Below are 15,109 nucleotides of genomic sequence, written 5' to 3'. Positions count from 1 at the left end.
AACCACAGATACAGTCTCATATTTTACATCTGCAGGGCTCCGACTGACTTATACTTGCTTAATTTAAGAGTAGATTCAGGGTTACTGTAGAATCAATTCCTCATTTACTTCATTGGAATTTTTATGTAGATAAGGACTGCAGTATCATAAACATTTAGTAGGGCTGTCGATTAATCGCAGTTAACTCACGTGATTAAAAAAATTCATCACGATTAATCACACTGTTAAACAGAATACCAATTGAAATGTATTAAATATTTGAATGTTAATCTTTTTCATCACTTGACAGACCTAATAGTTTAGTTTTGAAATATGCCTAAATGAACAAAACAACATGTATAAGATTAACTAATGCCTATATTTAAGTTAATAAAAATCAAGTTTAGTTAGGTAAATTACAATTCTACTACTTAACGTTAGGAAATACAAAATTTCAGCTTTCTATTGGAAAATTGACACTACAATGAAGCTACCCTACAGACTTCATTTAACCCCAACAAAAGCAATTAGTGTCCACATCATCATTCGTTACATTGGACCATTAGCTTAGCTCAGGGAGTTTCAACTGAACAAAAGTTAAAAAGAACAAACAAAAAAAACCCTCCACATTTTGCCCAACTTACCGTATGAATATGGGCGGTGACATTTGAAATTTCAGGGATTTTCAAATGTAGACTCTGTAAAACGTATGTAGTCTGCATCTAATATTAAGAAAAATTAGTTGACATTGTTACTTGATAAAGTCATACTCTGAAGTGAAACTACTTAAAATGTCTGATTCACAAGGAATGCATTTGAATGTACTAGAGAGCGGTTCAAAACAAGGTTTTCCAGTGCCCCATCTCTTCAGGCCCAAAATTGGAGTTTTGTAAAAAGCACAAACTTTTAGACTCAAAAGGCCAGAAGGGACCATCATGATCATCTAGTCTGACCCCCCACCCCCTACACATTGCAGGCCACAGAACTTCGCCCACCCACTTCTGTAATACACCCATAACCTCTGGCTGAGTTACTGAAGTCCTCAAATCATGATTTAAAGACTAAGTTACAGAGAATCCACCATTTACACTAGTTTAAACCTGCATGTGACCCGCATCCCATGCTTTAGTGGAAAGCGCAAAACAAAACAAAAACCAAAACAAAACAAAAAAAAAAAACCACACCCAGGCACTCTGCCAATTTGAACCAGGAGAAAATTCCTTTCTGATGCCAAATATGGCAATCAGTTAGACCCTGAGCAAATACAAATTTCAGCTTTGTACTGGAAAATTGACACTAGAGTGAAGTTTCCCTGCAGATTCCATTTAACCCCAACAAAAGCAATTAGTGTCCATATCATCACTTGTTATATTGAACCATTAGCTTGGCTCAGACCCAACAGATACACACCTGGGAAAAGAATTCTATGCATCCGAAGAAGTGAGGTTTTTACTCACGAAAGCTTATGCCCAAATAAATCTGTTAGTCTTTAAGGTGCCACCAGACTCCTTGTTGTTTTTGTAGATACAGACTAACACGGCTACCCCCTGATACTTGACACCTGGGAAAGAATTCTCTGTAGTAGCCCAGAGGCCTCCCATCACCGGCTGCTTGGGATATCTGCAACTGCTAGTAGCAGATTTCCTAGTGGCATGTAGCCAGTCTCATCATACCATTCCCTCCATAAACTTATCAAATTCAGTCCTGAAGCCAGTTAACGTTTTCTGCCCCCCACTGCTCCCCTTGGAAGGCTGGTTCCAGATCTTCACATCTGATAGTTAGAAATGGTCAAACCTAAACTTGTTGATGGCCAGTGATATCCCTTTGTTGTAATGTCAACATTGGTGCTTAACTTAAATAATTCCTCTCCCCACTTCCTGGTATTTATCCCTCTGATGTATTTACAGAGAGCAAATACATGATCCCTTAGTCTTTGTTTGGTCAAGCTAAACAAGCCAAGCTCCTTGATTCTCCTCTCATAAGGTTGGTTCTCCATTCCTATGATCATCCTAGCAGCCCTTCTCTGCACGGTGCACCTATTCCAGTTTGAATTAACCGTTTTTAAACCATGGGAGACCAGAACTGCACACAGTATTCCAGATGAGGTCTCACCAGTGCTTTGTATAATGGTACTACCACTTCCCTATCTCAAGTGGAAATGCAATCCTAGGATGCAGCAGGAGGTATTAGCCTTTTTCACGGCTGCATCACGTTGGCAGCTCATCGTCATCCTGTGATCAGCCAGTAAAATCAAGTCTCTCTCTTGCTCTGTCGCTTCCAACTGATAAGTCCCCAGCTGATAGACACTAACCACAAGAATTTTTGCTAAGGCCTTGTCTACACTGCCAAGTTTTGTTGCCAAAAATTGCCTTTTAGCGACAAAACAGCAAAAGCATACACACTACAATGGGACTTTTGTTGCAAAAAAATGCCCTATTTTGGAGACAAAAAACTTCCACCCCGAGAGACTTTTGTCTTTTCCCCTCCCTTTATTGTCGGCAAAGAGCCAGTGTAGACACTGCTGATAGTTTTGTCCCCAGAATGGGCTTCTGCCAGTATCCCACAATGCCTGCTCTGATTGCTCTGCTCAGTGTTTTGATCTCTGCTGCCCTGCAGGCATGCGCCCCTCCCCTTTAGAAACTCCGGGAAGTATTTGTGCCTGCCCCGTTTGAGCAAATCACTGGAATGTTCCTGTTCTGCCCGGCACTAGGAACACAGCAGCAGGCGGACTGCTGCTGCAGGGGGAGGGGGACAGACTCCTGTGCTGCTTTGCCATTCCTCAGCACAGAAAGCTCACAGAGCTACTCACGATGCTGCTCTCAGCTGAGGGGGCTGTGGGAGAATTCATAGAGAATCCCAAGATGCACTGCGATCAGCTCTTCCTTCCCACAACACTGCACTGTGGGATACATACCCACGGTGCATTGCTCACCCAGCAATGATGGTGTCCCCAGTGTGATCTGTCGACAGAGGGAGCAAGTGTGAACACCCTTTGGCGATTTTTGTTTTGTTGACTTTTGGGTGTTGACAAGTTTTTTCAATAAAACTTGGTAGTGTAGACAAGCCCTTAGTGCATGACCTTGCACTTTGCACTATTAAATTGCACTCAATTTCTATTACTCCAGCTTTCAAGGTCATCCAGATCTTCTTGTACGAGACCTAAGAGCAACAGAACCATTCACAGGAATTTTTTTTAAATTACTTTTACGTGGAAGTTTTTAAAGCTCTAAACAGTCTTCTAAAGTGTTTGCAACCTATGCTCTGCAGCATCCTGCCAATGTAAAGAAATATAGTGAAAGGGACTAAAAGTAAAATTTACTAATCTGTTTTCCAATTCACTTATCTTTGTCAGTGAAAAGGAAACAGTTCAATGTTGAAAAGTACATTAGATATTTACAAATTTTAGCTTTAAGACTACAATCTTCAGATTAAAATACATATTTTGAAAATATTCTTAATATCCTTTTAGACCATTTATTCGTCCCTCAACTTCAGAGGGAATTTTACATTCGTGCAAGACACTACATAGCAATTTACATTTAGATATGGGCATATTGGTGAACTAATACACCTCGCCCCATGACATTTTGTTTAAAAAGTCAAATGAGCCAGCAAATATTTTTGTCATTACTAAGCACTGGTTTGTTACATAATTTTAATTACATTGTGCAAGCAAATATACATCTCTGAGAACTAGTTTGGGGTGAACCCCAAAACCAACATAAAAGTCAGCCAGTCCATAATAAAATAAGGCTAGGCAAAAATTGTTAGATTTTCAGCCTCTTTCAGAATTTTAGCCATTAACATTGCTAAACTATTCTATTTAACAAAAGCTTATGGAACATTTTCCCCATTTTTTTTTAAATGTTCCTTCAAAGTTGATGCTTTTAGGGCAATTTTCAGAGAGGAATGAATTTTTACAATTTAGACTCAGAGCTGTGATTTAATGATAGCACCTACAGAGCTTCCAATTGCAGTGTTGAGAATGTAAACTTATGGTCTTCATGTTTGGTCAGAGTCACTCACCTGAAAATATACTGTCCAGTAAGGTATAAGAGCCAAAAAGACAGGGATAATCTTGACAAGGGCTTTCACATCTTCCACTTTATCTTCTCTGAACGGCCCTCCATGAGACATCTTCGCCATCTCAAATAGGCTTTGCTTACGAGGCTGCTGAAGCACTTCCTGGATTTCACTTTTGAAAATAAAGTTAAAGATAAGTTAAAAAAAAAAAAAAAAAAAAAAACACTCACGGACAACTTTGTATTGCTTTTTCCATCATAAAAACACCTTGCGCGTTTCAGAAGTGGGCAACTACTTCTAGATACAGAAGAGAAAACATGCCAGTCAAAGCGGATCAGAAGTGTGTGAAAGGGACAAATTAAACTAAGTATTCATTATAAAAGTTTACTAGACACATTATCTTTCTTTGTCCCTCGGCATGACTAAGCATTAAAAAAATGCAACACTTGAAAGTGACAACTGGTTTATTGACACCATCAGAAAATAAGTTATTCTAACTTATTTATGCACTTGATTAAGTGAACACATGAAATTCTATGCCGCATGAGGCACCTGAAACCCAAGAGGACCTCATAGTGTGTGGAAGACAGTAGCTCCAAGAGGTAGTTAGAAAAAGCAGTTATACAGCTCAGTTGCCTCATCAAGTCTATGAAGGCAAATAAAAACCCTTTTAAAATCAAGATGTGCCCATAGAGAGAGCAAAGCACAAAAGAAAAAATGGTTAATTAGTGCTCTGTGAAAAAATGTATTTAGCAAATGCTAGTCCAGAGTCTGAGGTGTGGCCAGATTCACTGGGAGTATGTCTACGCTACAGTAGCATAGCTACAGCACCACAATTGTGCACTGTAAAGTAGATGTTTCCTATATCAACAGAAGGGGGTTTTCCACTAATGTAGGTAAATCCACCCCACAGAGAAGTGTGAGCTGGTATCCTTCTATTGACCCACCAAGGGCTAGGTCGACCTAACTATGGTGTTTGGGCACAAAATTTTTCCTGACATAGCTAGGTCAATCTAAAGACAGGTCTACACTAAAAAGTTAGGTCAACCCAGCTATGTCCCTCAGGGGTCTGAAAAAACCACACCCTGAGTGACAGTTAAGCCAACCTAACCCCTGGTTTAGACAGCGTTAGGTTGATGTAAGAATTCTTTCATCAACCCAGCTACCATCTCTTGGGAAGGTGGATTAACTACAGTGAAGGGAGAACCCCTCCTGTCGCTGTAGTGAGTGTCTACACTGAAGTGCTACAGTGGGACCGCTGCAGCATTGCTAGAAAGGACATAGGTTGCCGACCCCGACCTATAGCTTAGACTTTCAGAAGTGGTGTGCCGAGTCTCCATTTATTCACTCTAATTTAAAGTTTCGCGTGCCAGTAATACATTTTAATGTTTTTAGAAGATCTCTTTCTAGAAGTCTAAAATAGAACACTAAACTGTTGTACGTAAAGTAAACAAGGTTTTTAAAATGTTTAAGAAGCTTCATTTAAAATTAAATTAAAATGCAGAGCCCCCTGTACCGGTGGCCAGGACCCAGTGTAAGTGCCACTGAAAATCAGCTTGTGTGCCACCTTTGGCACGCGTGCCATAGGTTGCCTACCCCTGCTATAAGTATAAACAAGGTTTGAAAGGAGAGGAACTACAGGAAAAATTTTGGAGTAGTGGAAGAACAGCAAGTCTGATTTTGCTGTACACAGGGACTAGATGGAAAAACAAGGATATATTCTTTATTAGGACATATACCCTCAAGCACTCAAAAATCTAAATGAAAGTCAAAGTCTAAAACGGTAGAAAATAGACTAGATTCATAATATGAAGCAGCAGCCAGCCAGTCATACAATCATTAAGCAAAGTGGCTTGAGACCTTAGTTTAAATTTCAAGTGAGTTAAGCCTGTACTGAAGAGTTTTTTTTTACAAACCTATTAGTTTGGTGTTCCCTGGATCTCTTTCGTGAGCAACAAGAGTACGCCAGAATCTTAAACATGTCTGTGAAGGCACTGCCATCAGGTGGCTTTGTGATGAAGAAACTCTGACCGCACAAAAACACCATGAACGAAATCCCAATGCAAACTGTTGGGATGATATATCCAATAACGAAGCTGACATTCTGCTGAATGTACGCAATGCCTCCCAGGGAGACAATAGCTCCCAAATTAATGCTCCAGTAAAACCAATTAAAAAATCTTCTTGTGGCTTCTGGACCTCGGTCTTTGACCTGGAAGAGATTAAAAAAAATAAACAAGTCATTAGCTTTCTGAAAGGGCTGAAGCCTGTTTATTAGAATTCAGTCAACTACAATAGACACTCAAGTGTCAGGTTTAATTTATAGTCAAACTAAAATGACTAAAGTGTTCTAGGCTTAATATGGTATTTAATGAAGTCACACTGTACTGTGTTAGTACATATTCAACACATGGACAGAAGAGCTGTACCAGAGCGGACCTACTTTGCTCTTCGTTACAGTCATTACTTCTGCAACATTAGTATCTCTTGGTTATGGTACATCTCTAAACATGAATTCCTAAAATGAAACTTTCTGTCTGACAACTATGCAGTCCATGTAGGATTCAAAATAACGTTTATGTTTTACATTCTAATAAGGCAGTTGTTATAAGTTACCCAAGAATATTATCATGCTCTAATATACGTACTTTAGTTATTACATTTAATTATTTGAATTAAGTTCTCTGCTCTCAAATATTGCAAAGGTCAGCTGCAGAGATTTCAACAGCTTTCCCCAAAAAGTGGTCTGTAGTTATAGGGGAAAAGTCTTAAGAGTAAGCAGCTGACTACTTGAAGAGTAAGGCACAAACTTTAAATTTAAATATTGTTCCTATTGCAACTGTACTCTAACACTGCATTTTTATAAAATGAGTTTAGGTTTCAAGAGGTTTCTCTTTATCACCAACAGGCCCCACCAAACAGTACAATATATTTCCCCTTGTATGACATAAAAATTGAACATAAATCATTCTTCTGCCAGAAGCTTTAACTGAACATCTCTACAGTCAAGCTTATGCTATTTTTTTACCTGTGCAATTCCCCCAAGTGCTCCTTATTCTATACTAAATACTATAAACAATCACTGCTTCTAGTTAAATCATAGGAGCTCTGTATAACTCAGGACAGGATGCAGTTTACCAGAAGTTAAAATTTGAAAAACAAAACGAAACAACCTCTTCCCTTTACTTAATGAATCAGCTACTCTGCAACAGAATCCACAGCATCCCATAACTCTTGTGACTGCAACACTTAAGTCAGCACCCTGTGGCTGAAAATCAACTCAGAGCCACTAATGAATCAGCAGCATGTACCAGCTTAGTGGAGTCAGATGTCTTATGACTGAGAAGCAAAAGTCATTTCCTTGGCACTCAAAAAAACTGGACGTACATGCCACGAAACCCCAGCTATGTCAGGGAAAACCCAGCTTTTTCTACAGGAAAGAAGTTCTATTGCTGGTACTGCTCTATAACTTCTGTATCCAAAGCACTGAAAAGTACCTTTCAAAACCTTGATAACATTTGACTAAACTGCTGTAAGACGAGGTGCAAACATTAGTCTGACAAAGCTGCTGTGTGGACCATGGAAAACTGGAGGCCCCTTGCAGTTTCTACTTTTTCTTCAAATTTACGTATAACTATCTCGAAGAGAAGGTGTCTCCATACAAGAAAGTTAAGCGTGTACTGAGCTTCACGACAGTAGGCCATGGAGAGGATGCCCTGTCATCAAGCTTTACTTATATAAACTGGCAAGAGGTTATACAGGCAAATAAGCTTTATAGATAAGACCATGATTTCCACTCATTGATCAAATGCTAAGTCTACGATGAAAAGGGAGACCCATAATCCATCTTTGTTGTTCAGACAAGGGTTTGAAAAAAAGAGAAGGAAACCAAGGATGCTACAGTGAAATGATCTGTTGGCCCATGACCTACAATGTGGAAAGTAGAGGGCAGGGGTACCTTGCCCCTTCCAAGGTACTTTGGTTTGTAAGAGACCAGAGAAAGAATAAGACTGAACTTTGATTGCTGTTGAGGTTCCTGAGTCCTGTTCCCATTAAACACATGCATATTATTCCCCTCTAGGAATCTGTATTTCTTATGGTAATGAACAGACAATATGCAAATAGTATAAACAAAGAAGTATTAAGCACCTGTTTCTGCTATACATAACTACTAGCATTGTTAAGCTAAAGGCTAACGCCTCAAGCCAGCCACTTCTCTTTTTCAGGCTTCAGGACAGTTACCACCTGTTCCTGATCACTTTATCGGCATCAGTTAAACTTTCAATATTGCTTCACATCAACTTTCTTTTTAAATCGAAGTGGCATACATCCCAGTGAAGTGCTAGTGAATGATACACCATTTATATTAAACACAACTTCCAACTTGCATAAGAATAGATACGTTGCTGGCAGACTTCCCTTTTCCCTTTGCAATCTCAGCTCTAACTCTGCACTGTCAGTTCCAATACCCCTACTATTATGACATGCCACTCCATGCAAAGAGCTAACTCTGTCACCTTGTCAAAAGAGAAAAGGGGGAAATGAAAGCAGAGTTTGAGACTGGAAAAAGGAAGTGTGTGCTGAATAAGCCAGACTCATCATGGAGGGAGATCCATTTTTATTGATGAAGTGGCTCTACTAACCACTTCCTTGACAAAGCAGGTTTGCCTGCTAAAACCATATTAAAACTACCTGTTGGATAAATAGCAAAGGGGCAGAAGATAATTTCTTGTCAGCTATAGAAAGTACAGCACAGTTAAAAGGCAATCAATACATTTCCTTTCAAATATAGCACTGGTTCCTCAAGAGATTAGATATACCATATACGCAGAGTTCTCCACCCTATAATTCACCCTGCTGGCTATGACTTCAGCTGAGTGACTGCAGGAAAAATACTAGTCTAGTCTCTACAGTTTCTAAAAACACTTATGAATTAATAGACTAAAATATTTTTACTTATTTCAGGCAGATCTACCCCTTCTGCTGCTATCATTCTAGCCACTAAATTTTACTAAGAGATCAAGTACTAGAGAATTGCACAAGGATTTTTATTAAGGAGTAAATATTTGGCACAACACTGCAGGAATCCTTCCCCCCCCCCCCCCCCCGACACTCCCATTATTTTCATTCACCCAAGCAGAAAAATTCCTTAGCTCACTCTGCTCAATTTCATCTGTGCTCAGGCATACCAGCACCAACAGTTTGATTAAATTCTTAAGACCTAGTGACTGCTGCAGCAGGACAGTGCTAGGCATGCAAGAGGCACAGGCATGGCCATTTCCCTATGCTTCCAAGAACATTAAACAGGCACACGGAAAGTAGAAATTGGTATTATTAAAAGGTTTCATACCTATAATTAGACTTGTGGATGGGTGGGAAACAGAAGCGGTATATCTTGACTTTAGTAAGGCTTTTGATAGTGTCTCACATGATCTTCTCAAAAAAACAGGGAAATGTAGCCTAGAGATGAAGCTATTGTAAGGCGAGCGCATAAATGGTTGGAAAACCATTCCCAGAGAGTAGTTATCAGTGGCTCACAGTCAAGTTGGAAGGGCATATTGAGTGGGGCCCCACAGGAATTGGTCCTGGGTCTGATTCTGTTTAGTACCTTGATAAACGATTTAGATAATGGCAGGGAGAGTACCCGTACAAAGTTTGCAGAAGATGCTAAGCTGGGAGGGGCTGCAAGTGCTTTGGAGGATAGGAATAAAATTCAAAATGATCTGGACAAACTGGAGAAGTGGTCTGAAGTAAATAGGATGAAATTCAATAAGAACAAACGCAAAGTACTCCACTTAGGAAGGAGCAATCAGTTGCACACATACAAAATGGGAAATGACTGCCTAGGAAGGAGTACCGCGGAAAGGGAACTGGGGGTTATAGTGGATCACAAGATAAATGAGAGTTAATTCTGTAACACGATTGCAAAAAAGGCAAGCATCATTCTAGAGTGGATTAACAGAAGTGTTGTAAGCAAGACTCAAGAAGTAGTTCTCCAGCTGCGGCCTTATCAGCACAGAGTAGAAGGAGTATTGTGTCCAGTTCTGGGCATCACATTTTAGGAAAGATGTGGACAAATTTGAGAAAGTCCAGAGAACGACAATGATTAAATGTCTAGAAAACATGACCTATGAGGAAAGATTGGAAAAAAATGGATTTGTTTAGTCTGGAGAAGAGAAGACTGGGGGAAGGAGGTGGAGGGGAGACTCGGTAACAGCTTTCAAGTAGATAAAAGGTTGTTACAAGGAGAAGGAAAATTTTTTCTCCTTAACCTCTGAGGACAGGACAAGAAGCAATGGGCCTAAATTGCAGCAAGGGTGGTTTAGGTTGGCCATTAGGAAAAACTTCATAACTGTCAGGGTTGTTAAGCACTGGAACAACTGCTTAGGGAGGCTGTGGAATCTCATCATGGGAGGTTTTTAAGAATAGGTTAGACAAACACCTGTCAGGAATGGTCTAGCGCTGGGTCATGTACTCCCCTCCCACCCCCAATTTCTCCCTTCCAGTTAGCAACAGTTTCTAGAGGTTTTCAAACTGTGGCATGTCCCTCTAGTGGGGCATGGAGGAACATTCGGGGGGGGGGGGGCGCAGCAACACAAGTGTCTCAGGCCAGCCCTGCGCAGCGGGGCTCAGGGAGGGAACACCCTCTCCACCCCCGGACTCACCTCAGCAGGCCACCCAAAAATTGTAACTCAAAGGGGGCTCAGTTCAAAAATTTTGGTTATGTCCCCACCACCCCCCAACCTAGACAGGCTGAGCGGCCCACTGAGGTGAGTCGGGGATGGAAGTCGCGAGCTCCACCACGCGGGGCTGTCCTGAGCCGCCTGGTGTTGCTGCTTGCCTCCCTGAATGTTCCTCCAGCCCCCCTTCCTCCCCCCCGGGGAGGCACACCCCACCATTTGAAAACCTCTGCACTAAATAAAATGCATTGACGCCATTACAGGATTTTTCTCGTGTACCCCCTAACGGGAGCTCACAACCCCATAGGAGTACACATACCCCAGTCTGAAAACCACTGGTCTAGTTATTACATAGTCTTGCCTGGAGTGCAGGGGACTGGATTAGATGACCTATTGAAGTCCCTTCCAGCCCTAGACTTCTATGATTCTATTACAGCAAAATAACCATGTACCAATAAAACTGTCCAATAAAAGTAACTGATCAGCAATAACAGATTCAGTATAAAAATGCAAGATGTTTTTAGTTGTGAGCATTCACAATAAAGTGTTGCTACTTCAGCGTACCACCTTCTTTCATCTGTGCCAAGTCCAAGGAATTCAAAAGCCACAAGGTGGAGTGTGACAACTACTTAGTTCGCTTGAATATTTCAGTAAAACAAATTAATCTATCATGGCCAGCTCCACCTCAAAAAAGGCCATAGGGAAACTGTTTATTTCCAAGAGAATAAAGTTAAAATCATCCAGACATTTTACAGAAGGGGAAGCAACACGTGCAGGAAAACTAAATTTCTAATACTTACAGGTCCTTACCTAAATTTATTTCTATAAAAATTACCTACATGTCAACTCTGCTGATTTGGCAAACTCCAAACTTCTTGCCAATCTCTAGATGTTTTAGTGAGAGACTCCCTCCCCTTCAAATCTACTGAACAGCTTTTCTGCACAAAGACTTTACACCACTTCTGCTATTAGAGACTCCCTTCTTCCAGAACAAACAGGCAAACGAGCCACTGCTTGATGCCCTGTTCTAAATGTGGCCGACACTTGGACAGCTGGCTGTCCAATGCTCACCTGGCCTCTTGGAGATAAGGTAAGGTCATCTTTCTAGTTTCTACAGATTTTGGCTAAAACATCCTTACTAATACAGCTAATACCAGAGAAACTCAATGGCTCAATCCCTCAGCTTCCTAATACAGACCAATAACTTCAAATATATTGGCTTCCAAGGTAACACTGACTCTGCTGAACGGAAGCAAATAGCTAATGCAAACACTTAGAACACTCTGTACACACTATTGCCTCTTCTGAAAGTGAGTTCATGAACAGCCCCAGTTTTCCAGAGGATGAGCTGCTGCTGGACAGGTTTTCACCTATTTTGCTGAACTGGAAGGGTGTGCACTAAAGGTCTGAACATTGCCTGGGAGCCAAGAACTCCCATTGCCTGCTTTCCAGCCCCAGTTCTCCAGAGTTGTGGGTTCCTGGGAAAAATCACTTAACCCACCTCCCCGGTTATAAAATGGGGATAGTACCTCTTTCATAAGATAGTAGGCATAATTTATACAGAGCTGTAAAGCACCACAGAGTCAAGTATTAAATAAGGGGTCAATATAAAAGAGAGAAGCACTCATTGAAACAACAGGAAAGGCCTCCCAGACCATGTTTTCAAACATACAATATTTTACTTAGATTTGATTATTGTCAGAAATGTGCATTTACATCTTTCATCCTCAAAAATCCTAAAGTGCTTCATCAACTATATTTCCACCAATCTACACATAGGAATCACTTAAATCAATTAAATGCAGCCACTGCTGAGGATGAACATCCTAGCTGTTTAACAGTGTGCTGCAACACTATAAAACAGTTCAGGGTAGGAAGCTAATGCCTTAGCCCATTGCAACTATGACAAAATTTTAGGTAGGCAAAGTAGACAGACTGGAAGAGAAGAATCATCAGATCTTTAATTTCCACATTAGATGAGGTCTGCTGTTTTAAGTCTCATCTGTCAGACAGTAACTATAGCAGAACAGCTGCCCTTAAAACTATGCTTAGATATTGGCTCAACAATAAATTAGAGGGCAGATGGCCACTTGCTGAATTAGATCTTGCTGCACCAGTGTTTTCTTTAGAGATCCATCATCAAAATATTGACCAGGCCAGACCCTGGCATCTTGAGATCCAGTGAGACAACAGACTAGACCAAAGTAGCATGCCTGCAGATCCATAGGAAACAGTTGGAAGAGTAGAATCAGCACTTCTCATGCAGACTTTATTGCTTTCTCCAGCATCTAGTTGTTTTGCTTTGTTAAATAAAGTAATGCCCCAGTTCTCTGTGGTTAGGAGTCTTGAAGTAATCCCAGGCAAAATACCTCATCTTGTGCCTTCTACAGGTACACTGTGAAATAAATCAATCAGTGAGCTCTCTCCCAAAATAACATTTATCTTAATGGTTATGAAACTGCATGCTTCTTAATCAGACACTGTGACACTTTATGTTCACATACAAAACTGTAGATCAGATGATTATGCAGGAACTGAATTCTGCACAAACAGAATTTGTATTTGGTACCAACTAGCACAAGAATATAATGAAATCTGATCCCGACATCAACTGCTAATGATTCCTGGGTCCCTGACATTTCTAAGTTCCAATGTATCTCAGTCCTTCTAGTTACTCATTCCCGAGTCATGATACCCAGCTCAGCTTCCTCCTGTAGTCACTTACAAAAACAGACTGAAAAATGTGTTTGTTTCCAAAATATTAACACTGTCAGTGTTCACTTACTAGCTGAGTAAAGGGCTGTACAGAGGCTATTTGGCACACAGAATATTTCCTAGCACTGATAGACAGGTGCTGCAGGTTGGCAAAAAAAAAAAAAAAAAAAAAAAAAAAAAAAAAAAGCTCTCAGCACAGCAAGACAGATGAGTGGCCATACAGGACAGCAAGGACTAAACACTTAAAATATTCCTCTTTGTCCCCAGCCTACAGAAGGAATGAGTGATGGAGGACGGTTCAGTAGTCGAATTCACCCCTACAAGATTATGAAGCTGTTCTTCTTACACCTTTCCATTCATTACTGGAGACACACTACTGTTTGAGAATATACTGATGAGATCTCAGAAAACAAGTTTATCCAATATCAGTTCAGCTCCATAATTTCATACCTGTACAGTGAAATTTGGAAAGTTTGCTGTTAGGCTTTGTCCCGTTTATGATCACATCTGTATTTAACTTGCCTGTGCAGATTTTTTTTTTTTTTTTTTTTTAAACCCTCTGTCAATTTTAGGGCATCACGGATTTGAACTCCATGCCTTAAATTATTCACTTAAAGATATGTTTACACTAGCTTTAGCTGCATCAGTGTTACCAAACTGCAAGACTTCTGCTAGGCCATTAGCTGCCATCAGATTTAACCACTATATATGCCTGTCAAATTTCTCAGTACAGATGAACCAGCCCTTCTAAGCACCCGTTTAAGCAGATCTTTTCCAAGGAAGTCTGATTGTCCTGGTGATTAAAACAATGGTGGTAGATGACAATACATGTCCATCACTGCCAATGCTGTTTATACTGATGGAGCTGAACTAGCTTTAGCAACAGTGAAAAAGCTTTAGAAAAAGTTTCCCAAATGCAGAAAGGGCCTAAATCATCAACCCTTGCCCAGCAAAACAGGAAGTAACTGCAATGTACGCACACTCAAAAGGGGAACTGGAAAGTGTCATGTTAAATCACATGTTTATAAACACTATTCTGAGACCCACCAGTCTCAGTCTTAGGACAATATATTGCATCATGCCAAACCATTTACAAAAACAAGTCTTGCAAAGTACTATTAAGTATTTACACAAGGAACAAATATATAATAATAATGAGCTCTTCACTCTAGCAAGAAAGTTATAACACATTCCAATGGCTGGAATTTGGGAATAAGACTGGGAATAAGGCATAAATTATTAATAGTGAGAGCTATTAACCATTGGAACAATTTACCAAGGGTCATGGTGGATTCTCCATGACACACAATTTTTAAATCAAGATTGGACATTTTTCTAAAAGATATGCTCTATTAATTGTTTTAGGGAAGTTTATGGCCTGTGTTATACAGGAAGTCAGACTAGATAATCACAATGGTCTCATCCAACCTTCAGAGTAGCAGCCGTGTTAGTCTGTATCCGCAAAAAGAACAGGAGTACTTGTGGCACCTTAGAGACTAACAAATTTATTAGAGCATAAGCTTCGTGGACTACAGCCCACTTCTTCGGATGCATATAGAGTGGAATAAATATTGAGGAGATATATATACACACACATACAGAGAGCATGAACAGGTGGGAGTTGTCTTACCAACTCTGAGAGGCCAATTAAGTAAGAGGGAAAAAAAAACTTGAAGTGATAGTTTCACTTCAAAAGTTTTTTTTTTTCTCTT

The 15,109-nt window shown here is 40.2% G+C and overlaps 1 protein-coding gene across 4 annotated transcripts in view; it reads right to left on the bottom strand.

Moving 5' to 3' along the window:
- The window catches only part of SLC15A4 (solute carrier family 15 member 4), a 90,687-nt gene that overhangs the window by 71,986 nt on the left and 3,592 nt on the right, over positions 1-15,109 (bottom strand). For all 4 annotated transcript variants that reach the window (XR_010592896.1, XM_042852534.2, XM_042852532.2 and 1 more), the window contains exons 2-4: positions 5,919-6,214; positions 4,006-4,174; positions 624-701 (exon numbers count right to left, since the gene is read on the bottom strand). Coding sequence is in view for 3 of the 4 variants with exons in the window: in XM_042852534.2 (XP_042708468.1) it covers positions 624-701; positions 4,006-4,174; positions 5,919-6,214 (543 nt within the window). In the remaining variant the exon portion in view is untranslated. The remainder of the gene's footprint in view (positions 1-623; positions 702-4,005; positions 4,175-5,918; positions 6,215-15,109) is intronic.

Source organism: Chrysemys picta, chromosome 15 (assembly GCF_011386835.1).
Source record: "Chrysemys picta bellii isolate R12L10 chromosome 15, ASM1138683v2, whole genome shotgun sequence".
In the NCBI taxonomy this organism is placed as follows: domain Eukaryota; kingdom Metazoa; phylum Chordata; order Testudines; family Emydidae; genus Chrysemys; species Chrysemys picta.
This window is presented reverse-complemented; position numbering and strand designations above follow the sequence as displayed.